Genomic DNA, 25,645 nt, shown 5'->3' with positions numbered 1-25,645 from the left:
TATATCTTGATCAAATTGAGGACATCTACATTTTACAACTTAGCTAATAACTTCACAAGTTATTACATTCTTTATAGAAGCAAACATAAGTACTCACTAAACCTAATGTTGTTTTTATAAAAAATAAAACTGTTATTTTCAAGGAAATATTTCAGTAACAATCCAAACAGACAAATGGTAATTTGCTAAATGTGCAGGTTTGCTTGCCTTTGGGGGGGGGGGGGGGGTGGAAGGGGGTTATTTGTCATCTTCACTCATCTCATAAATTTACGTTTCGCACACTTCTATATTTCTTACCAGGGTGTGCTAGCTGGGAAACTCATCTTTAAACCAAAGTCTCCCACATTAATCATTGAGCTCACAAAAAGTCAACACCAAATGTGTTAGGAGCATCTTAACTACACATGATCTCCATTAGAATCAGATTCGTGCTAACTGAATAACAATTATGTCCTGTTTAAACACACTACACGATAGTAACAAGAGGTTAGTCAAGCTTTGTATTAAGGCAATGAAGTCATTGATGTTTACAGAAGCAGCACAGATGGTCATAGGTTCTGGGTAGGCTCGGAGGGAACCATTGATGAGCTGCCAGTGCCAGAAGGCTCAGCAGCATTGCGTACCCGTGTCATCGAGTTTACTGGCAAGTTCAAGCCAGTAACTCACAGTTGTCGAGTACGTCTACCAAGTGGTAGACTGTGCCCTCGTCAGGACCGCTACAAGGTAATGTGTTCATTACTTATTTAATTTAATCAATCCTTAGATTATTTTTTTAAAACTCTTTGTTATCCACATGTTGATACTAATATGAATTACCAGGTGTTCATTTATTGAGATTGTAAGTGTCTGGCTATATAAGGTTTAAAGGTAAAAGACAGGTGTTAGTATAAACAGGGTGTCTAGTAGTCGGGAAAATCGGGAAAGTCGGGAATTAGTATTGAATTTTAAAACGGTCTTGAAAAGTCGGGATTTAGTCTTAAATTTGATTTCAAAGTCGGGAATTTTCATGATTTTGCCGCGATCGTCGTCTTGCGTTTACGTAACCGCGAAAGCCAATGATGATGATGTCTACACGGCCTCGGGAAATGTTCACGATTTTGCCGCGATAGTGGACGACGACGATGACGTTTCCGAAACCACGAGAGACGACGATGACGTTTCTGTGACAGCGGGAGACGACGATGACGTTACCGTGACCGCGGGAGACGACGATGACGTTTCCAAGACCGCGGGAGAAGACGATGATGTCTACACGGCCGTGGGAAATGTTAATGATTTTGCAGGGATTGCGGACGTCGCCGTGACCGCGGGAGACGACGATGATATCTGCTCGGCCGCGGGAAATGTTCATGATTTTGTCGCGATCGCGGACGACGAGATGACGTTTCCGTGACCGCGGGAGACGACGGTGATGTCTAAACAGCCGCGGGAAATGTTCATGATTTTGCCGCGATCGCGGACGACGACGTTGACGTTTCCGTTACCGCGGGAGATGACGATGACGTTTCCGTGACCGCGGGAGACGACGATGATATCTGCTCGGCCGCGGGAAATGTTCATGATTTTGTCGCAATCGCGGGAGATGACGATGACGTTTCCGTGACCGCGGGAGATGACGATGACGTTTCCGTGACCGCGGGAGACGACGATGATATCTGCTCGGCCGCGGGAAATGTTCATGATTTTTTCGCGATCGCGGACGACGACGATGACGTTACCGCGACCGCGGGAGATGACGATGACATTTCCGTGACCGCGGGAGACGTCGATGATGTCTACACGGCCGCGGGAAATGCTAATGATTTTACCGTGATTGCGGACGTCGACGATAACGTTTCCGTGACCGCGGGAGATGACGGTGATGTCTAAACAGCCGCGGGAAATGTTCATGATTTTGCCGTGATCGCGGACGACGACGATCACGTTTCTGTAACCGCTGCAGTCAGTGATGATGTCTAAACGTACGGTACGCGGAAGATTTCATGATAAAAAAAAACAAATTTGCTAGTTAGAATTTTTTATTGCTGCATTATTTCTTTACTTGAAAACACCACATTATCGTAATACTACTTTATGACAAAGACAGGGGTTGGTGTAGTATTATTTAGAAAATTTGGTTAAGCTATAAAAATTGGTATCGGTATCAAGAATCGAGAATCAATACATTTTGGTATCAAAACCCACTAATTGTTGAAAAAAACTGGTCTTGAAAAATCTGGAATTAGTCTTGAAAAGTCTGGAATTAGTCTTGAATTTTATAATGGAAATAAACTAGACACCGTGTATAAAATCAATCTATACTTTATATCCTTAAAATTGCGGTTGTCAATGATACTTGCTATGAATAACCTAAGTTTTCAAATAAAACCATAAACGGTTTCAATTAATCCATTTGATTGGATTCTAAATTGTAAAATATTTTAAAGATTACACGTCCCTATTAGAATTCCATATGTGATAAATTTAAATATTTATAAAATGTATATTTTGCCATAACAAAACCATATCATAAAATTATTATTTTACTAGCAGAGCACCCGTCCTTCGTACGGGGTTAGCATATAAGTAACCTAAAAACTACACTTTATGAGTTTCCTCGTAGCAAACCTAGGTAGTCGTTAAACCTAATGTTATTTAAATAGATTTGATAGAAAATCAATTCAGACAAATGGAAATTCGCTTAGTCGGCAGGTTTGCTGCGGCGGGGGTATTTTGTAATTTAATTATGTTATAAAATTTAAAATGGGGGCCATTTTACAATGACTATTCTTTTGTAAATACAGTATGACTTGTTAAAGTTATAAACCAAGTTTCATAAAGATGTCTTAAATAGCTATAGATAAATTTTCAATGCAAAAAAACCAAATGGCAAATATCTCACAAACTAGGTGTATAAGAAATAGTTATTTGTGCAACTAGTGAGAAAAGTGAGCAATTGACTCACTCGAGAGAAACCCTTACTCACGAGCCGTAGGCGAGTGAGGAATCGTTTCTCGAGTGAGGCAATTGTACTTTGAACTCGAGTTGCACATTATACTTTTCCTACAGTTACCATAAAACAAATAAATTTGTGAAGAAACATAACCTATTTTTACACAGAAGTGAACTTTTAATATAATAGTTAATGTGAAGTGACAAGTACAACAGTACAACAGCTGACCAGCTGATTTACAGCCAGTGCTGCCAACATATTTTGCGCGCATACGACGTTGCCTGCATGTTACGCGCTCACTATTTCGTGCCTTCACGTTGCAAATCTGGAGTGAGACAAAGTAATTAGAGTGAGACAATGTTAACATTGTCTCACTGATGAGTGAATTGGCCACTTTGCTTTCTCAAATCAGTGAGAGAACATGTACATTGTTAGGTAACTGTAGGAAAAAGTTATATTCTCAATTTTTGTTGTATTTTGTACCAATAAACTCCTGAATACTTTGTACTTCCAGGATCTATTTAAACAAGATCCATATAAACCCAAGTTATATTTTTGACAAAAATATATAGTTTTAGCTAACTATGTATGCTTTACTACAAAAAACAAAAAAAAACTGTAAGAAATATGTTTTAGTGTCCATTTCATGGTGAAATTGTGCCACGGGATGAGAAAGGAAACTGCATCAATCCTAAAGATGCTGTTAGAATCCAGGAATTGAGAGAGAAAAAACAACAGGAAAAGCCGGATTGGCAAAATCCTAAACTTTTAGCTGACATTAAGGTTAGTAAACTGAACAAACATTTTATTGACCCTTACTAAAGTGATGCAGATTCTATTATCTGAAACAACATTTGAATGTTGTTTAGTAGAATTTCAAAAGATACTACGGGCCAAAAAATCTAAATTTCTGTTAGTTGGCCTATATAGAAATCTCATTAAAAAAACTGAAATATAATTTATTGGTAAAATAAATATTTTGTTGGGAATACTTTCTCAAAAATACCAACACATATTATTATGGGTGATATTAATATCAACATGACGAATTTTGAGGATGGTAATATAAATAAACTTAACAATATTGTTCTTGCCAATGGTTTCCAGTCAGTTTTTAATGTTCCTACAAGAATTACTGAAACAACAAAAAGCACCATAGATAATATTTTTACCAATATAAATGATGCCTATTTCCAGTGTTGGGGAAGCTACTTTTAAAATGTAGCTAGCTACAACTACTTCTACATTTCCAAAAAAGTAGCTTAGCTACAGTTCCGAAAAAGTAGCTAGCTACAACTACAGCTACAATGAAATGTAACTACAGCTACAATTTTAGCTACTTTTTCAAAGACGTTACTTTTTATTCCATGCACATTAGGTAAATGTAAAATTAATTGCAATTACATTTTTATTAAACAAACATTCAAATAAAAAATGTCAGTATTGTATCTAACATTACTTGGAAAACAAATTATTCCTAGATTGTATATAATTTGTTGGCATTATAAACCTAACGTTACAACAACAGAACCAAATAGTTGGGTGTCCCATCATATTTAGTACTTATTTTTAAATATTGCATTATTTTTAAGCATCTTATATATGTAAATTTCATTAAGTTCAAAGGACATACAACCAAACTATATTTTTAAAGCTCATTTTATTTCTTTAATATAGATTCATTTATAGATGTCTTATATCAACAATTAAGACCAATAAAACTGTAAAACGGTTATTTAAAAATACTTTTTTGTGTTGCAGAGCCTATAGCCTACTGAAATTGGAGTTTATTGCCTTTCTTTTCTTTTAATGTTAAAAACTACATTGCTATAGCTTTTAACCATAGTGATAAGTTACTTGTTCTATGAATAACACTTTTCAATGTCAATAAATCGTCCTTTATTGTCATTATGCATAGGGCAAATTGTGCTTCAACCTAGTTGGTACAGAAAACAGTATTCAGCAACTTATCCTGAAATTGTCTTTTAATTTAAACATGTTGAAATTTGTAAAGTAAAAATAACATGTAGGCCTACTTTGCTATGTAACAAGTTGGCTATAGTAGGCTTGTTCTTGCAAGGACTAAACAGATATATTCCTAATACACCATAGCATAGCCTAGGAATAGTCCTATACAACAAGAGCTGTTAGCAGGAGCAAACTATGCTATTTTTTCAATGTAAGTTTCATGTTATATGGAGATTTTTTTCATTACAATTATCATGTAGTCCAGGCATTTTTTAAATCTCATAAAGTCAATTTGCTCTTTGTTAATTTAGTAAACCTTTGAAAAATATTCGTAATCTAACCAAGGAAGGGCTTGTGATGATGAACCACAATCAACAGCTGAAGCAAAGGTTGATAGACAAGCTTTCTCAAGGTTTAGTGTTGGTTTCCATTAAAACCCAAGTTGAAACACTATCGATATAATAAAGAAACTAAATTGATTACTAATTTCCCTGTCAATCACTTGCAAGCATTCAATAGCTTCTCTTGTCACCGGTAACGTTTAAACGTCGTCTGCATCTAGCGATTTTATTTTATCTGACAGTAATCATAGAGTAAGTAAATTAAGGAAATGAGAGCCAAAAATGTGGATAACACTTATTTAATGGCCTCCATGTCCACACAACGTTGTAATAGGGGATGAAACGGCTGCAACCAGCTGTATGAAGCCAAGAAAGTAGGCCCAATTTTTTTGAAAATCTCAGTTTGAAAGAGGTTGTTTCACGTAAGGTTGAGGTTATGATAAAAATCACTATCTCAAACAATGTTAATGTAGCGAGAAAAGTAGCTAAAATTCCGCTACAACTACTTAAAAAATGTAGCTAGCTACAGCTAAAGCTACAAAATCTTAAAAGTAGCGTAGCTACAGCTAACGCTACAAAAAAAGTAGCGCGCTACTGTAGCGTCGCTACTTCCCAACACTGCCTATGTAATCGGATTCAATACTCAGCTGCCAGACCATGATGGTCAACTTTTTGTAATAAATAGTAAAAATGATAGTCGTGATAATGCTGTGTATCTTGAATACTCTAGGAACTTTAGCACTAAAAATATAGATCACTTTATTCACTTTATTGAAGCACTTAGCCCTGAAACTTTTCTTGATGTATTTTTTGTTCCTGTGGAGTCAAAGTATGATGTGTTTCATCAAACTTTTATGTATTATTTTGAGTTGTGTTTTCCTAAGAAATTATAGAATTATAGAAATTATGTCTATATTATAGTAGAAAATATAGACATAGAAGGTGGTTTACTGAAGAGCTAAAGATTGAAAAACAATCAATTATTGAGTTTGCTAATAATGCTAGAATCTTAAAAAGCAAAACTATGTACAAACAACTAAGACAGAAGAATAAAATGTTTAGAAATAAAGTTACAGCTGCAAAAAAACTATATTATCAAAATAAAATAAACAACTCAAGTAACACAAACAAAACCAGCTGGCAAATTATTAACTCTGAAGTCGGTAAGGCAAAAGCAGATAACCAAATTACTAGTGTTCACATTAATAATCAATAGGGGTCTGCGGTACAGAAAATTTAAGGTCGGTACGGTTCGGTACGGTACAATATTTTGTACCTCGGTTCTCGGTACAAAATCGGTACAGTACGCGGCTACCCGTATTTTTGCGGTTTTCTGCTCAGAACTGTATTTAAACCATTATTTTTAACTTTAATACATTGACATAACTATGAAAATGGATAGTATCCTACATTCATGGTTTTCTAACAACAATTACTAACACATTATTAAAACAAAACCTTTTACTACTACGAGGATTGTGTCAAGAAAAATCACAGTTTAGATAAAGGCTTTACCTATTTTACTCTGAGATACTTTGAATAGCCATGATAAAAGTGGTTTTAAAAATATGATAAGAGTTTTTAGGAACAAACATGTTTGAAACATTTATTGACAAGATAATTTAACACAACTGGTCAATTATTTCCAACCAACACAATGTCTAGTTGTTTTAAAATTTTTTTTTAACATATAGGCCTAAAAGCATTCAGTACGATGACAGTGTAGTTTTCAGCTGTTCACTAGAGGTTATGATGAAGTAATGGCAAAGAGCATATTTTTGTATCAGCTTCAAAACTATAAGATGGATACAACTCTTGAAAAGTTTTTTTCTGAAACTTAAATTTGGATTATCACAGAGTAAGATTATTGCCTTTTCATTTATAAAGTTAACATCCACAATATCAATCAAATCAATCATTAGTTTATCTTAGGCTCAACCCAATTTCTTAGTATATTTTAAAGCTCTTCCAAAGAATCAAAAGACCCAGGCCTAGACCTAATTATTTAGGAGGGCCTATATATAAATTGATTAGGTTACAATGAGGGTGGCAAAATCACTATCTAGTTCATAAGATTTAGATTGCATAAAGTACCTTCAACACAACACAAAAATATAGGAAACTAAAAAACATTTTAAGCCTTAAACAGCCACATCTAACAATAAAAGACAAGATACAGAACATGTAATGACATAATTTGAGACCGAGTAGGCTTGAAAAACGAAAACAAAAATTATGCAAACAACAACAACTATGCTTGTGGGTTGTCAATAGAAAGATAAAATATCTATAACAAATATTTTAACTTTTAAAATAAGATTGTAGATTAGTTACAAGTTTAATGTGTAGCCATAAACAGTTTTATGGCAGTAGGCAATGGCCAGCGGCAAATTGAATATCCACGAAAATACTGACTTGAGTTAGAGATAACATTTAACTAACAGTCATCGTCATCATAAAACTATTATTTTTATGATAAAATAGAATTGGAGAAAGTCGTAAAGAAATAAAGTGATAAAACTCAACAGTTCTTGGAAGTACTTGAATACAACAATGATTGTCGTGATAAAATGTTAATGGATTTGCAACTGATAATGGGGTTTTTATTGCATCATCACCCTAGTAATAAATTATGAAGATCGTAAACAAACATCTGATAAGACTTTTATGTGCTCGGAACCAACTGTCGTTGACTACGATAGTAAACTTAAAGTAATTTATTATTATAATTAGGCTGTACTGAACCGAATTTGTGTGTAAAATGCTGTACCGAACCGATGACGGTAATTAAGCTTGTACCGTACCGTACCGACTTTTTCGGTGCACCGCAGACCCCTAAATCAAATCAATGTTATTTTACTGATTTGGTTGACACAAACATTGTCCCTAACATGGATTCTCTTGTTGGGAATGTTAAGGACGGTGTTAAAGTAGATGAGTCGGATCATATAATTATTCCGGGTTTTCATTGTAGACCTGTTGATGAGAAAGAAATTGACGAAATAATAATCTTAAAAACTCATTTAGCACCGGCTATGTTAAGGTCCCTGTGGTGCTCATCAAAAAGCAAAATTACCCCTCAGAAAATCTATAGCTCATTTAGAAAAATTCTTCCTTTATATCAGGCATTTTTCCTAATAAATTAAACATTTCAAAATTAATTCCATTATTAAAAAAAGGAGATAGATATGAAATATCAAACTACCGTCCAATTGCACTGCTTCCGGTCATGTCCAAAATATTTGAGAATGCCATGTACAATCGTTTATATAACTTCCTGGAAAGTAATCACCTTTTTGAGGACTGTCAACATGGATTTTGAAGTGGTAGGTCAGTTGTGACAGTTGCTACAGAGTTTATAGAGTCAGTTATTGATTGTTTAGATGCAAAACAAAAGGCTCTTGGTATTTTCATGGAATTAACCAAGGCATTTGACTCTATAAACCACAATCTGCTTTTAAATAAATTGTCTAGCATTGGAATAAAAAATAAATCTCTTCATTGGCTCTAATCATACATTTGCAATAGAAACAAATGTGTAGAAACTATCCAATTTAATAATCGAATGAAAATTACTCATAAGTAAAAAATTAGAACTATTAAACATGGTGCATCTTGGGTCCCCTCCTATTTGTTTGCTATGTTGCAAATCTAGGAGGGCTGACTAAATTTATCAAACTTTACCTGTATGCAGACGATGCAAATCTTACAGTTACCGCTAATTCTGAAGAGAAAATTGAAAAGACAGTTAATGCTAATCTCGATATACTTTAAAAATTTTTTCGAAACAATCAGTTACTTTTGAATCCAGATAAAACAAAGTCCATAAATTTTGAGACCCGTCAGACAAGACTTTAAATTAATCCTTCACTAGAAATCAATCAGAAACCCATTCAAGAATTAGAAAATATGAAATTCTTAGGCTTTGAAATTGATCAAAATTTAACTTGGAATTCTCACGCAAAAAAGTAATAAAAAAAAACTGTATCTGGTCTATTTGCATTGACTAGATAAAAAAATATTTTCGATCAAGTAACACTACAATCAATATACTTTTTGTACATACATTCTGTTATTTCTTTTGGAATACTTCCGTATGGTGCTACATCTATCAATAATTTAGAAACAATCATAAAATTACAAAAAAGAGCTATAAGAATTATTTTGTACCTTGACTCCAGAGCTTCAAAAGAGCATTTTAGATCATTAAAAATAATGACAGAACATGGACTGTACATCTATGAAACAGTTCTATCTGCTAAAAACAGATTTTCTCAATTGGCGTTAACTTGTGAACTTCATTTTAAAAATAGTTGTTTAGCCTCCGGATTACTGTATTATACTTAAAATGGTTTAAAATACCTGCATATAGTAATCCTTTGTTGCTGATTTAGGCAACTAGTTTCGGTTCTTGTTTAGAACCATCTTCAGGCCTCAAGGTGTCAAGTGATCACTTCATTCGAAGGTCGTTAACAGAGTTCAATAAATAAAACATATACAAAACACGATACACGGAACGGACACACATTACAAAAAACACGAAAAACACGAAGGGACATTGACAATCGATCGTGACCGGGCTGAGGTAAAGTCTAGACTGGTGGTCAAAGTCACTAGACCACCAGTCTAGACTTTACCTCAGCCCGGTCACGATCGATTGTCAATGTCCCTTCGTGTTTTTCGTGTTTTTTGTAATGTGTGTCCGTTCCGTGTATCGTGTTTTGTATATGTTTTATTTATTGAACTCTGTTAACGACCTTCGAATGAAGTGATCACTTGACACCTTGAGGCCTGAAGATGGTTCTAAACAAGAACCGAAACTAGTTGCCTAAATCAGCAACAAAGGATTACTGTATGCAGGTATTTTAAACCATTTTAAGTAAACTTGTGAACACCACCACTACAATACCAGAAACGAAACCAACATTGCTTTAAATCGCCACAGATTAGAATTTTTGCAGTAAAAAACCAAGTTATACCGGCTCTAAATTTTAAATCAAAATTCCAAATGAAATCAAATCAGCAAAATCATGGTGGGATTTAAGAGAGGTCTTAAAACATTTTTCATCATCAAGGTATATTGTATTCCCTTGATGAACTGTAGAATTTTAGAAGGAGCGTTAATTTTTTATTTGTGTAAACTTTTGTTAGATTTTAAGAATTTTGTATTTATAGAATGTAAGACCATTTTAATGTAAAAACATGTAAGAGAATGACACTATTCATGTAAGCTACTTGAAAGGTTTAATGAATAAAGAAATAATGAATTGAATTCTACTAAACTTACAAATTTTCAAAGTGTTAACAAAGTGTTAATGCCCTTGTGCAGCATGTGGTTATTGAAACTTATTGTTATCTGTTAGCAATTGGTTAAACATACCTCGGCGTTATTTTCCAGAGAGCAACAGGAATTGACTTGAAAATGCCTGAAAAAGGAAAGAGAAAGAAGAAGAAACTAACGGGACTCACTGATTTGAAGGAAACTGAAAATTCAGCCAAAAAGCGTTTGGAAAATAAAATCTTCAAAAAGTAAGTCTATATTTGCATTATCAGTGTAACCTGAGAATTGATTTTTATTTTTATAGAACCTTATTTCTAATTTTAGAGATATTAATACATTTAAGTGAATTTCCCATTTAGGAAATAAACTATTACTGTAGGTCCATTCCTATCTATCATGCCATACTTGACCCAGATGAAATGAATTCATATTTTTAGATTCAATAAAAGAATAAAGTAAAGTAATACCACAAAGCCCTTACAAAGCAGAAGATTTTTTAGGAAACAACTCAACAAATACAACATTTTCTTGGTCAGAGGTCTCATCATCGGATATAATTAAAGTTGTTGCTAAATTAACAAATTCTAAATCAATGGATTATTATTGGATTTCTAATAATATTTTGAAAAAGACTATAGGTTTTATTAGCTACCCTCTTGCTTTTATATTGAATACCTGTATGAGGGAGGGATATTTTTCTCCATCCCTCAAAATATCGAAAGTAATCCCAATATTCAAAAAAGGTGATAAAAAAATGGTAAAAAAAATGGTTCAAAATTATCGGCCTATTTCACTTGTTCCTATTTTTTCCAAAATATTTGAAGCAATAATGTATAATCAATTAAATAATTACTTTGAACCTATTGTCAAACTCCCAATTCGGCTTTCGTCGAGGTAAATCCACAACCTCAGCAATTCTCACTTTAGTTGACCATTCTCTCGAAACTTTAGAAAAGAAGGAATCTGTGTCATTAGTTTTATGTGATTTAAGTAAAGCTTTTGACACGGTTCCTTTTGATATCCTAACTAACAAACTACGTTTTTATGGCATCACTAATGATGCCATGCTTCTAATTTCTTCGTATTTATGTAATAGACTTCAATTGGTATCAATTAAAAATAAATGTTCTAAAACTGAAAAAGTTGAAACCGGTGTTCCTCAGGGCTCTGTACTAGGGCCATTTTTCTTTAACGTCTACATTAATGATCTTCCTATAAATATAAATACACAATCTGTTATATATGCGGATGATACAACTTTACTCGCTAACCATTCTAATTTAACAACCCTGCGCTTAATTAGTCAAGAGGCTGAACATAGAGCATATGATTGGTTTTCTGCAAACAGACTATCTTGTAATTCTGACAAATCACAATATATAACAATCAGTCTTAAAACAGAGGTAAAATTTGAATCAGTTAAACTTTTAGGATTTAATTTGGATTCAAAATTAAATTGGTCATCACACATAAAATCTGTTTGTAACAAAATTTCAAGAGTGAGGTGCTTGCTGTAGAAACTTAAGATTTTGTTAGTCAAGAATATTTAAGATTGGCGTATTTTGGACTCTTTCAATCGCACATACTATATGGTCTTATTTTGTGGGGCCACTCTCCACATATTAACGACCTCTTTTTACTCCAGAAAAAGGCGGTTCGAAGCATTGCTGGAGAATGCTCAGATACACATTGTAAACCTCTTTTCATTAATTTCAGGATACCAACCATAGTAAATCTTTATATATTCCAAATTCTAATATATACAAAGTCAAACTTAGATCAATTCTCTTTCCGAAAAGACGTACACAATCACTATACAAGAGGTAGGGATGAAATAGATATATTGCAGCACAGATTGGCAAAAACCAAACATTCACATAAATTAAATTGTATAATGTTTTTTAATAAGCTGCCTGAAGAAGCAAAATTAGTTTCTTACAGTATTTTTAAAAATAAACTGTATGACTGGATTGTTAAAAATCCCTTTTACAAAATTGATGATTTTTTAAGTTGTGAAATAAATATTAGATTTTGAAGAGTAAGTTGAAATAAAGCTTTTTTTTCATGTAAGTGGCTATTTAGATTTAGATATTTTGTACTGTAAATACTGAATCACCTTGTAACTATGTATAACAATGACGTGTCCTATTTCTTTTATAAAGATCAATGGAAATAAATATTTCTTATTCTTATTCTTATTCTTATTCTTATCTGTTACTACTTAACTAACGCGACATATTTCCACGTTAGTTGTTAGCTCATTCATCCGTTGCTAGATTTTGTCTGGGCCTAACTTAATATACTGAATTAAGATGAGTGTTTCATCTATTAATTGCTTGACTAGTAGTATCACCTAGGTAGAAGCCAAAAAGCCCCTGAGACTAGTTTTAGCGAATTTCCCATATAGGGAATAAGCTATTACCGTAGGTCTCAAGGTAAGACCTGGACCCGGGACCGATTTAGTTTTTCGTTTTGAGGTCCCCAGAGGCCAAAAACACCATCCGTTCAAATTCATATATATATATATATATATGTGTGTCCGTTAGCGCGATAACTCGAGCAAAAATGATCCGATTTTGATGAAATTTAAATTTGGTATAAACGTGTAAACCTACATTTATTCGAACGAGTTCGCGAACCAGCATGATCGGACTATGGGAACAGTGGTTGATGGGGGGTTTTATGGGGTAAAAATGGGTTTTTCTAATTTTTCACCCTGAAAACATAAAATTTTGCAATTTCTTTCTAAACCATTTTGTAGAGCTCAAAAAAACAAATAATTTAGTATATTGAAGCATTGTTGCATGCCTAACGTTTACGGAAAAATCGCAAAATAGTGTAAATTTAATATTACCATGTTATTCTTATGGAGAATAAATACAGTGTTGTAAGCTTGCTTGTCTATGGACATATTTTAATGAAATTTTGAAATTTTGTTTACTAAGCTATTAATATTTCAATAAAAACCCCCTATTTTCTTCCCTGTAGCAGCAAACCTAAGTACTCATTAATATTAATGATATTTAAATAGGAAATAAATCTGTCAATTTTAAGGGAATAATTTAGTGGAATTCCAGATGTGTAGATGGAAATTCGCTTAGTCTGCAGGTTTGCTGCAGCAGGGGTATTTTAGTTTTTTTGCTCCTTCTACTCCTTCTGCTAACACCAGCCTTGTTGTTGGTTGTACCATTCCTGGCCCTATTTGGCTATTTTATATGATGCTTACTAATGCTTGCTAAGTTATACAGGGTGTCCCACAAGAGGTGTCTCAAATTGATTACGGGAAAACGGCTTAACGTACAAGGATGAAATAAAATTATTTCCCGCTAAATCATCGACCCCAAGGAATAACGTAAAAATATTTTAAACGTTTTCCCATAACAGGGTGTGCCAAAAACTGACAGTCACTAGTTTGAATCTCGGATTTTTCAAATGTAAACATATGTCATGTTATACACCATTTTAAAGGTATTCAATAGAGAAACGTTTTGGCGAAAACAGAAATTAATTATCTTTTTTTGTTTCAAAATGGCGGCAGTTTTTTTTAATCAATATTTTTTTATACTCTGTGTTTCCTATACCAATGCATTTAGCCCTTCTCCGGTTGAATTTTCTTACTCGTTATGAAATTAGCTTTACTTTGATATGCTACAAGTAAAGGATTTTTGAAATAATAAAAATTTCCAAAAATTTATTTTTAAAAATTTGCAAATGCTCATTGTTCAAAATTTTCAAATAGCAACATATGTCAAGTGGCACATCATTTTATAGGTTTTTTAATTCCTAACAACTTTGTAATTTATACTTACTTCGTATCTCTTTTAGTTTTTGTGTAAATAAGAAAAAACCTTATTTTCCTATATCAAATGCATGCTATTTGGGTTTAACACTAAAGGCCCCATTTCATTTAGTGCTAAACCACGTCAAACCCAAATAACATGCATTTAATATAGGAAAATTAGTTGTTTTTGTCATTTACACAAAAACTAAAAGAGATATGAAGTAAGTGTAAATTACAAAGTTGTTAGGAATTAAAAAACCTATAAAATTATCTGCCACTCCTCAGTTAAGAGGCTACGTACATCCATTAATGATTCCAGTGACAAATACTTTTTATGACCAATAAAATGCTCGCCCTTTATTAATAAATAATACATCTGCTACATTTTATATACATAAAGCTGGATAAAATCAGTTTGATAGAAGAAGTGTGTTTATTTATACGTGTAGTTCCGTTGCAATGAATCACAGAAGGCAATTAAGATGAGTTAATCTGACCAAACAAGAATAAAAAATCCAATCATGAAAATAAATATAAGTAAGGTATTGTGTAAAAACAATTAAAATATGTTAGTAGTTTGATTTTTTTCCAAAAATGTTTTGTTTAGTGCATAAATTATCATATTCATTTTCTTAGTTATAACAAAATGGTTCATAAATTTCATTCTTAAATATTTTTAGTTAAATAAGTAGGTGGGTATTTTTAAGTGATAAATAACTCAATTCTCAAATAAAAACCTAAACGAAATTTAAAGGGTTTATGCAGTGATGAAGTAGCGCAGTGTAGTGGTTCACGGGTGTTGATGTTTTGTGGACGGCTATCAGTGCAGAAACTCCCATTTGAAATACATGGCATACGAGCGCTCCGCACTGCACGGTGAACATGAAATTGAGTATAGAGGTGGCAAATAGTTAAATACATCCCTGGACACCACTGCATTTATATCAATCTTCTGAGGGCAATATCCAACCACTTCTGATAGCATTTCCCTTAACACATTGGCCCTCGGGTGTGACGCTTGGGATTAGCTGCGATCTGGTCGTCTAAAAATAAATGTGTCAGTAGTTGGCTTGCACTGCCCTGCGAATGTGAAGTGTAGCATTGTAGAAAGAGATATAACCACAAACTTGTGCAGTGGCAGTTTTCACTTGGTGCCTTTTTTGTAGTATTTCTTGTAGGTGTATCTAGGTATTTAACCTCTGCATTTGGCAATACTGAGGGCATGTTAGCAATTTTGTTTATTGCTGCTATCTGTTGGTTTCTTGTAGAACTACGTCCCCAATGACTGGAACACAGTATATGCTATAATTTGCCTCTCCTATTGGATGAAACTAAATTTAAACAGTTTTTCGCGCACCCATCCATGCACACTCGCAAATTGGCTGGTCCCACACCCGGCTGTGGCCGGCCATAACACAATCACAGCAAATGTGTTAAGTAATTTGATTACACCCATCCTCAATTTTACGTTTTTATATCTTAAAAAAGATTGGAAAAGCCATCACTGAAAAGGATACATTACTCTAAATTAGTTAACTCCCTCCATAAAAGTTACCTGCTAAATATTGTTTTGGCAGATTGCAGTTATTATAAGACTACCGTGTCATACTCAATCATAATAGAATCCACTGTAATAATTCAAACTGTCGAAATTGTTTGTTGCCATCAGTTCTATTGTTATGTAATGATGCCAGATGTTAAGTCTGTACTCATGATAAGAAATGCAATCAAATCTAGATAATCAGTTTTATTTTCTTAAAATGCTTTTATTTACTTGATATTAAAGACACATTAAATTAGATGAAATGGTGATGCGGTTTTTTCAAAGTATTTGGCTCATTATTTTATATTTAAATGTTTATTTTAGTTTCGGGAGTGAACTAAGAACCATCCCATTCGACTGGAATGTTGATGTAGAAGATTTCAAAGCATTGGTAACCAATGGAATTTTTGTTGATAAGACTCTTTTTATCAATGAAACTATAAACAGTGAGAATAAAGTTTTCCAAATCATCCGACCAAGAAAATGGGGTAAAAGTGTGAATTTAAATATGCTTAAACAGTTTTTTGACATTGAAGTTGACAGATATGGAAATATTATGCCAGCAAATGAGCAAATTAATAAATTATTTTTTTTGGGTGGAAATTATACCATTGATGATAAAACTGTGCACTTGAAACCTCTAAAGATTTCATCAATGAATGACATCATAATTGGTCATATGGGAAATCACCCTGTGATTCATGTGGATTTAAAAGATGTTAAAGGTAAAAGTTATTCAGACTTTGAGGACAGTTTTCAAGATATAATATCAGAACTTTACAAAAGCTATGGTTTTTTAAAAAACTTTTTGGATGATGATAACGATATTTTGGATTTTTCTGAGAAGGCTAGATTAGCTCAATACATAACTGGGAGCATTGAAGATGAAAATTTTGTATCGTGCTTTGAATTTTTAAGTATGCTTCTCCATAGGTATTTCCATTCAGAAGTTGTGATTCTTATAGATAATTATGACTTTCCATTAATCAGTGCTTATCTTGAGTTTGGTGACAAAAATAGAGATTTTGACAGTATTATTATTATGTTGAGAGTTCTTTTTGAAAGTGCTTTCAAAGAAAACCAATATCTTTTCAGGGCTGTATTAACTGGGACTTTAAACTTTCCAGTTGTGTCAACAGGATTGTCGGATTATCATTTTATAGAGGTTTGTACTATTTTGGACAAACCTTTTTCCAAATCATTTGGATTTACTCAAAAAGATTTAAGAGAGCTGTTATCTAATGTAGACTTTTTCTTCAATCCTTACCACCTTAGAAAATGGTACGGAGGAATTAATATTCATGAAGAAGAAATCTTCAATCCTCTGTCCGTTATGAAATGCATCTCTTGGAAAGGGAAGTATGATTATTATTTACAAAGGAGTTTTGCAACACAATTTACCCGTATGATCGACAGAGCTTTCCTCCTCGACTATATGCAAGAGTATTTCCATCTTCTAATTGAAGGTAAAGAAATAGTCAGAAGTGTTATGACAGAATCAATCTATATGAGAGGAGTTAGTAGTGATTACTACAGTCACTTTGTTCATGCTGGATATTTAGATTTAATTCCGCCTGAGAGAATGACAGATAGACCCATCTGGAAGATGAAAATCCCTAATATGGATATCAGAGGTATTTTTGCATCTGGTGTTGGGCACTGGGTTTGTAAAGAACTCTCAGTAACCAGCTCACAATATGAGCCTTTTATAAACTTACTTCTTTCCAAACAGCTTGACAAGTTCAGAGGACAGTTCGAAGATTTGTTGACAAAAATAAAATGTGGAGAGACAATAAGAACTACTGAAGAATGGTATCACAATTTGGTAGCAGGAATAGTCTGCTCTTTAGGAATGAAGTATATGGTGGAATCCAAGAAAGAAGTCAGTTCTAATAAAGGAGGGAATTTATTGGTACCTCTTGAAAGTAAAGGCACAGAAGCAATTGTTATTGAGTATAGGATTTGTAAGTTCACACATCGCCTTGAAACTGAAGTAGAAGAAGGGTTTAAACTTATGTCAAACAATGGACGGGCATTTAATTTTAAAATAAATGACTATGAACATGTAAAAAGTGTTCTATATGTGGGTTTGGGTTTTAGTGGACCCAAAGTAGCAACAAGACATACAATAATAGACATTTAATGATAAAAATTATCACTAAGAGGGAACATTTTTTTATCTATCCACATCAATGCATTTTTTAACATTTTGGAAGGGAATGGTCCAAACCCCAGCCTTTTATTAGTGAATTTCCCATCTAGGGAATAAGCCATTACCGTAGGTCTCGTAGTAAGAAATTATCCGATTTTGATGAGATTTGGTAGAAACGTGTAAACTACCATGATCAGACTACGGGAACAAGGTTTACGGTAGGGGGAGGGGGTTATGGGGTAAAAATGGGCTTTTCCCACATTTGACCAGAAAAAGTCAAAAGTTGTAAATTTCTCATGTTATTTTAATGGATGCTACTTATAGTTTTAGCAATTCCTCACACTCATCCTCACGAGCAGAGAGGATGAGGACCGATCCTAGACGGGCCATATTTTCGCTTTGTTAGTTCTTTTAGATACCGTTTGTAATCAAAATGTAACTTTTTGTTTTTAAGTTGTAATTTTAAATCAAAACGGTTAATAAATTTAAATTCCGCCCACTGAAAATTTCAATAAAAATGGTAACAAACAACTTATGATTTACTTAAATATTCCTTAACAAAACATAGTAAATAGATAGGTGCAAAATATTATCATCGTTGTTCTTTTGCGTCTGTAAGTATAAGTTTTTATGTATGTATTGTATGAAACGGTCTTCGCATAATGTTACAAATTATTTTACGATTTATTACTTTCTCCCCCTATACATAATATATGGAGAAAGTTTTGTTTTTGTCAAAACTTTCGAGTTTGAGTTTTGAGTAGATATATCCATTTTGGGTCCCTCTGAACCCAAAAAAGTGGTTTTTGAAGTGATGTCTGTGTGTATGTGTACAAAGCTACAGATAGAAAATGGCCCAAATCATTTAATAAAAAGTTAGTATATTATAGTCCTTTAAATTCTGAACAAAATGGTACAAATTCCATTTCCGTAAAAATTACGATTCCAAAGCCATTGTAGCTTATGTTATTTTCCCATGAAAACCCCATAAAATTTAAAAAATCGGATTTTAGGAAAAAAGCCTGTTTTGATTAAGGTTGATATGTTATGTGCAACAGTTCATAAATTTGAATATATTTATGAATATAAATAAACAATAAAGATAGCCTATTACCAAAATATAAACAGATACCTCCTCATGTAATCCCATATAAAAGTGTCCATATTAATTCTCAGTAGGCCTATATGTATGTATATATATAGATTCAGTATAAGTGTCCTCAACAGATAATATATAAATAGCCTACTATAGTTCGGCTGCTTAGAAAACGACCTGCGCGCTAATGCTAAACCAATGCTGGAGGAGGTCGCTTTCTAAGCGGCCGAACTATACCAGTTAATTAAGCCTAACAGCCTATTTAAAATATATGATGTTTATAATCTATTTCAAACACAAGCTAAAATAAAATAAATATATAGATGATTAAATAAATCTCAAAAAGCCAATTTACACAAATGAAATTTCATATAATATTAATTGACCTGAGTGATTAAAAGTGAATAATGAACTTATAGATCTAGAAGACCTGAGTGCATTGTTGCTGTAAAACATGTGTTAACAACTGGACTTCCTCCTTCTTCTGCCATGAAATAGCCTGGGGTATAGTTTCAACAAATTTGTGTGGTCTTAATATTAATATTCCCAAGTAAAAAGTGAAAGTTGGACCAAAATAGTCTTAATTGTTTCAAATAGGGAGAAGATCTGGAACCATTGAGAATAATCCTTTTTATTATACAGTCAACAGGCAAGAAGAAATGGTTTTCAGAGATGAAAATTGAATTTGGTAATCTACATCTGATTTATTATAGACTAGCCTATTTAGGTGTTGGACAATTTGTGAACAGTACTTCTGAGGTGGATCGAGCAACCTCATAACTGATAAAATCTTTATAAAACCTATTTATTCAAGTAAAGACTTGCATATTTTATTAATTTAATTAGTAAACAACAAGAGCTTACCCCGTGGTTGTAAACTCGACCAAAAGTATGTATTGTGCAAACTTCTCTATTTTCAACCCACACTGTAAATAAAACATGTGATTGGAATTTCTGTTATCGGTTTTGATTTTCTGTTTATATTTTGTTGTTATTTCGTCACCAACATAGCAACCCATAAGGCCCATGTTATTTTTTTAAATTTCAAATTCATTTTTTGTGCTTATTTTTGAGCCTATTTTAATTTATAAAGGGATTCTGCACATCTACAGGAAAATATCTTTCATTTGGTACCAACTGCGTGTAATTCGGTCCAGTAGTATGGTCAGGCTAGCTGGCTAGCAGTCATAAGTTTTGCAAAAGTTTTTTAGTATATAAGATCTAAAGGAATAGTAAACTTTTCATGCTCATGGGAAAATATAGAGTTAATTACCTTTCATTTAACACAACCTGCATGTAAATCGGTCCAATAACTCCAGATCTCACTCTTAATAGACTAAAAATGTTACCCCATTTTAAATTGTCAATAGATATTTTAATTTCCGTTTTTATAACATTTAGACCAGTGATATCTGAAGTCAAAGCAAAATGGGCAAATATACAGACAATTACCTTTCATTTGGTACCAACCGCGTGTAAATCGGTCCAGTAGTATGGCTGCCGTAAGCTTAAAACAATCTCCATAAGAAACGTTTATTAAAACTTTTTTTTTATATTGGTTCCTATAGGCTGCCCCGTGATCGAAAACTCTACCAAAAAAATATGTAATGTACAGACTTCTCTATTCACCCATGGATCTTTTCACCCCACACTGTAAATAAAACATGTGATTGGAATGTCTTTAATTTGTTTTGATTTTCTGTTTATATTTTGTTTTTATTTCGTCATCGCCATGGCAACCCATAAGACCCATGTTAATTTTTTCAAAATTACAAATCCATTTTTGTGCTTATTTGTGAGCCTATTTTAATTTATAAAGGGACTCTGCACATCTACAGGTAAATATCTTTCATTTGGTAACAACCGCGTGTAAGTCGGTCCAGTAGTAAGGTCAGGCTAGTTGTCGTAAGTTTTGCAAAAGTTTTTTAGTATATAAGATAGCCAGTGAAATTACAAACAAGCAGATATTAAAATTAGGCCATAAACCATGTGCTTGAGAGACTAAATTTATCCATTTGTTTTGGAACAATCCTATTCAAATTCGGTATAAAATTATTTGTTAAAGCATATAATCAAAGGCTATTACTTTATTACCATAAAAAGTTTACTAAATTAGAAGATTGGCAAGGATAATTGGAAAATAAAGAGAGTTCCCAGCACTTATCTAAGCTCTGAGGTTATGAATATATTGTAATACCGACTGAAGTTGAGGACATTATCTAAGCATATAAGTAAAGTTAGCAACCCACCAAATTTATGTAACATATTTTGTGAATCCCTAGATCTTTTAAATACATAGTGATATAATTTCTAAAAATAAAAAGGCCAAGTTTTGTTATTTTACTAAGGAGTATTTTATTTCGAAGTGGACATTTGTTGACAAGGTAAAAACACAAAGAGTAAGCAAATGTAAATGTAAATATACAAAGAAAGTTAAGTAGGTTGCATATGGTCCTTTAAATATTTGGAAAAAGGTACAAATCCCATTTCCGTAAAAATTACGGTTCAAAAGTTATTGTACTTATTAGAGGTGTGCGGATAGTGAAATTTCATTTCGGATCGGATTCGGACCGGATAGTTGAGGCTCGGTTCGGATCGGATCGGATATTGGGAGGTTCGGATTCGGATAGTTCGGCGCGGTTAATAATAAGCTGCATATGTATTTTTAACCTATAAAACAATGTAAAGCTGTGTAAATAAACTTAAATGACGATTTTGAACTATAGAATTTCAAATTAGCCAAGTCCACAGTTTTCTCTCTTGAAAATCACAATTCACAACATTTATTTTCAAAAGTTGGTTGCTTGTATTAAGTACACTAGCAGCCGAAATCTTCACACAACACCTTAGCTCAGCAGGACTGATGTCAAACGTTTGGGCTTGTTTACTTGAGGTTATGTTTTATCTTGTTTCCTGGTTCTCACAAGCCAAGGAGTTTGATCTCAAGTTTATTTTCACATTGTATTTCCTTACGTTTTTGGAACGGATTATTGGCCTTAAGTGGCATTTTGCGGGTTTGCCAAGTTTAGAAAACATCACTAATGCACTAAGATGCTCTAGCTCACGATTTGATGATGGGCAATTAAATTAGACTTTATAACTGTGTAAAAGGTGTGTATCCCTGAATTTATAAATTGCATTCTACACTTATTCACTGCCAAACATAATTCAGTAGAACCTTGATGAACCGAGAATTACACTAGCCTACATAACTTCATTACCCCAAGTAAAATACCAAGATAATTTTTATAATTGTAATTGAATCGTATAATCTTAGTTTGTTAAAAATGGATTGTATGTTCAACAATAATTGCAGTCCATTATTGTTAAGCAGTATGGTCCCAAATTATTGTTTTTGATTTTGAAACATCACAGTCCGTTTGACAAAATTATAGTTGAAGCAGCCCAATGTCAAGTCAAGCTTGTGCAATAGTTTGTTTACAAGCTTTCTCCAGACCACGGGGGAGGGGAGGGGAATGGGACGATTGGCACACATTTTTGGATCTTCTGTCCATGGCAGTATTGGCACAATCATTTGAGCGGAATAAGTAGGGTCAACTCGCCTGATTGGAAAAGGCACGATTGGCACAACCGCTCGACCAGGTAGACGCCATCGAACGAGGGAAAACGGGAAGTTTAAAATTCCCCGTCAACTCTGCTACGACAGTCATTTGCCGGTAATATCCCGTATTTTCAAAGGTTAAGTTAGGTTAGTTTAGGTTAGGTTAGGTTAGGTTAGTGTAGTGTAGTTTTATTTGGGTCCAGCTAGGGAAGTGCCCGTAGCAGCAGATTTGTCGCGCAAACTTACGCCATGGACAGGGCCGGATTTCCCAATAGGCCCGGTAGGCCCGGGCCTATGGGCGCAAGCTCCCAGAGGGCGCACGGCCGAGAGGAAAAATATTTTTTAAATGTCTAAAAGTAAAATAAATAGCCATAGCTTAACATATTTTGTGAGTTGATAAAAAAAAAACTCTTGCCAATAAAGCATTATAATTTTTAAATTAATTAAAAGAAATAACCGTTAGAAAATATAAACAGTTTTTCAACATTATTCTGTACATCAATTTTTTTACAACATTGATAACGAACATTGGTTATACGGGAGTAGGCTGTAGGGATGTTGTCGAGCGCCCGAGCGGTACGCATCCCGCATCGTATTGCCAGTTGCCACTGTATTCTTTGCACTGCCACTATTTGCTGGCTCGGCGCCACTGATCTGAGTGATTGGGGGCGTATGCGTGTTAGACACCGTTACCACCCTTAATTAACAAAAAGAAAATGTATTAACTAATCTTTTGATCAGTTTACAGCAACCTGCACTGCAGGGTCGAGTTAAAATATATAATACGTTTTGAATATTAAAAATACGACAAGTTTATCTTTAAAATTGAAAAACGAAAAAAATATCTGAGTTTGCAACAGGTTTTAGAAAAATTAAATCCCCTCCAAAGCACCATTTGATGTAATTTCCTTCTCAGCTCAGACCTGAGAATAATTATGGTTGGCCGGACTATTGCTTTGCAAATATAATCAGAATGCAGTACCACCATAGATTAACCATAAACTCAAGTCGACTTGTTATCATATTGTCAATCCTAAATATAGTTTTTCATGTCTAGTTTATATATGTTGGTCACACTGGAAGTTAGTTTTGACGTAATTTTGTTTCTATTATTCTATGTTGTCGTTGTGAGGGGTTTAGTTTCTTGTAATATAACCAGGGGACGACCTATTGTTTATGATTAGATCGTTTTATTTTGGACAAACTAGGTTTAAATAACATATAACTTAAATAAAAAGAATTGTTTTCAGCTAATCCCTAAGGATGACAAATCTACTAAAGGCCTATGTTTAATCTATGGTATCACGTACTGTTATGGAGTTCATGTTTTGGGGCCTGAAATTGGAATTAGTGGACATGCTTTTTTTGCAGAAATGCTCTGTGGGTTGGATTGTTTTGTTTCAGTCCCACAAGCGTGAGCGAGCATTTGCTAAAAGCATAAAATTGCCAAAAGTGTTTAAGACGGCATTTTGTTGAGGCTAAACAAGATAATTCTTAAAAAAAACTTGCAATGATAAAATTCCGACGAGGAGTGGTGTTCAAGCAATTAACATAGGCCTTTAGGCATGATATAGTTTTTAATAAAGGTTTGTAGGAAAGAAACTGTGACCAGAACAGGGGGCGGAAAAATTATTTGGGCCTAGGGGCGCCAAAATGCTAAATCCGGCCCTGGCCATGGATGAAGTAATTACTTACTCTAATAACCACTACAGCAGGGACTTCAGGGACACTACAGTGGGGACAGAACAATTTCCATTTTTCCGCATTCTGGCTACCTGCCTACTATTTCCTTACCGGTCTGTTGTGCCAATCGTGCCTTTCCGAACCTTACAGGTTGACTCTTCTTAATCCCCTCTAATGATTGTGCCAGTCGTGCTATTCCAAATCTGCTAAAAATGTGTGCCAATCGTTCTACGGCCGAGGGGAGGGTCTGATAAGCCGTCTATTGTTCACCCCCAAGAAGGTCCGACCCTCATTAGTGCCGCTCGGCTGCACGGGCGCAGACCGAAAGCCACGAATGTTTATCTCTATAAGCTGGGGGGACGTAAGCCACGGCAATTAGCGAGGGTTTGAGTAGTTATAATCCTGGGGACGAAAGCCACGACGGCGGGCCAGGTAGTTGGGAGGGGCGAGGGAGAAACGGGAATCTCTTACATGAACATGACAATTATGATATACAGGGATGGACGCAAATACTTTGCTAAAGCTGTTTGCTGATGTCTAAATGAATTTTCAAATACAGTTAAGAGCTAAAAATATTGAAGGAGCAGACAAATTAAACCCTAATAACATATTCCATATAATATTCCACATATATTCTAATAACTTATTGTAAATAAGTTGCTATTTAGAAAGTGAGTAAATCATTTCTTCTATTAAGATTGTGTTTACAATACATTATACCATCGATATTTCCAGCTACTGTCAACAATGCAACATTAGGCTAAACCCTTGCCTGATTAATTTACAACTGTTTGCAACAACTTTTTACTCCCTATGGAATAAAAATGTTACTTTGGACCCGCAACGCATGAGGTATAAATATGAATGTTTTGCTTTATTATGACGAAAACCCCTTATTGTATTGAGTATTATGAAAGATAATATGATTATTTAACGATAAAAGTTAAACTTAAAACTTAAGTTATACAAGGTTTTACGTCGGCACGGAAGTCCAATACATGTTTAGTTTTGCATGTTGTAATGTTGAATGCAATAAGTGATGTGGTATATCTTCTATCACTATTTTTTGTTAAACAATAACTGTGAATATTATTGATATTTAATTTTAAAAATCAACACAATTACATTTATTCATAAGTATTAGGTAACTAAAAAACTTCGTCAATATTTTTGCGTGGTTGATTGTCACATCCTACACAACAATTATGTTGCTACATTGCTTACTATGTATCTCTATAGCATAGTATTATACAAATGTGCACCACACTAATCATTTCTAAATATAAAAGCAGATTTGTTAAAATTC

General features: G+C 33.8%; 1 protein-coding gene across 5 annotated transcripts in view; it reads left to right on the top strand.

Moving 5' to 3' along the window:
- Positions 1-25,645, top strand: part of LOC128983558 (UV-stimulated scaffold protein A-like) — a 157,174-nt gene that overhangs the window by 117,116 nt on the left and 14,413 nt on the right. For all 5 annotated transcript variants that reach the window (XM_054402873.1, XM_054402872.1, XM_054402874.1 and 2 more), the window contains 3 exons: positions 534-723; positions 3,569-3,715; positions 10,640-10,770. In XM_054402873.1, coding sequence (XP_054258848.1) covers positions 534-723; positions 3,569-3,715; positions 10,640-10,770 — 468 coding nt within the window. The remainder of the gene's footprint in view (positions 1-533; positions 724-3,568; positions 3,716-10,639; positions 10,771-25,645) is intronic.

This window comes from Macrosteles quadrilineatus, unplaced genomic scaffold (assembly GCF_028750875.1).
Source record: "Macrosteles quadrilineatus isolate MER2022 unplaced genomic scaffold, UCM_ALF_1.0 Scaffold_1__1_contigs__length_201487025, whole genome shotgun sequence".
Lineage (NCBI taxonomy): Eukaryota > Metazoa > Arthropoda > Insecta > Hemiptera > Cicadellidae > Macrosteles > Macrosteles quadrilineatus.
This window is presented reverse-complemented; position numbering and strand designations above follow the sequence as displayed.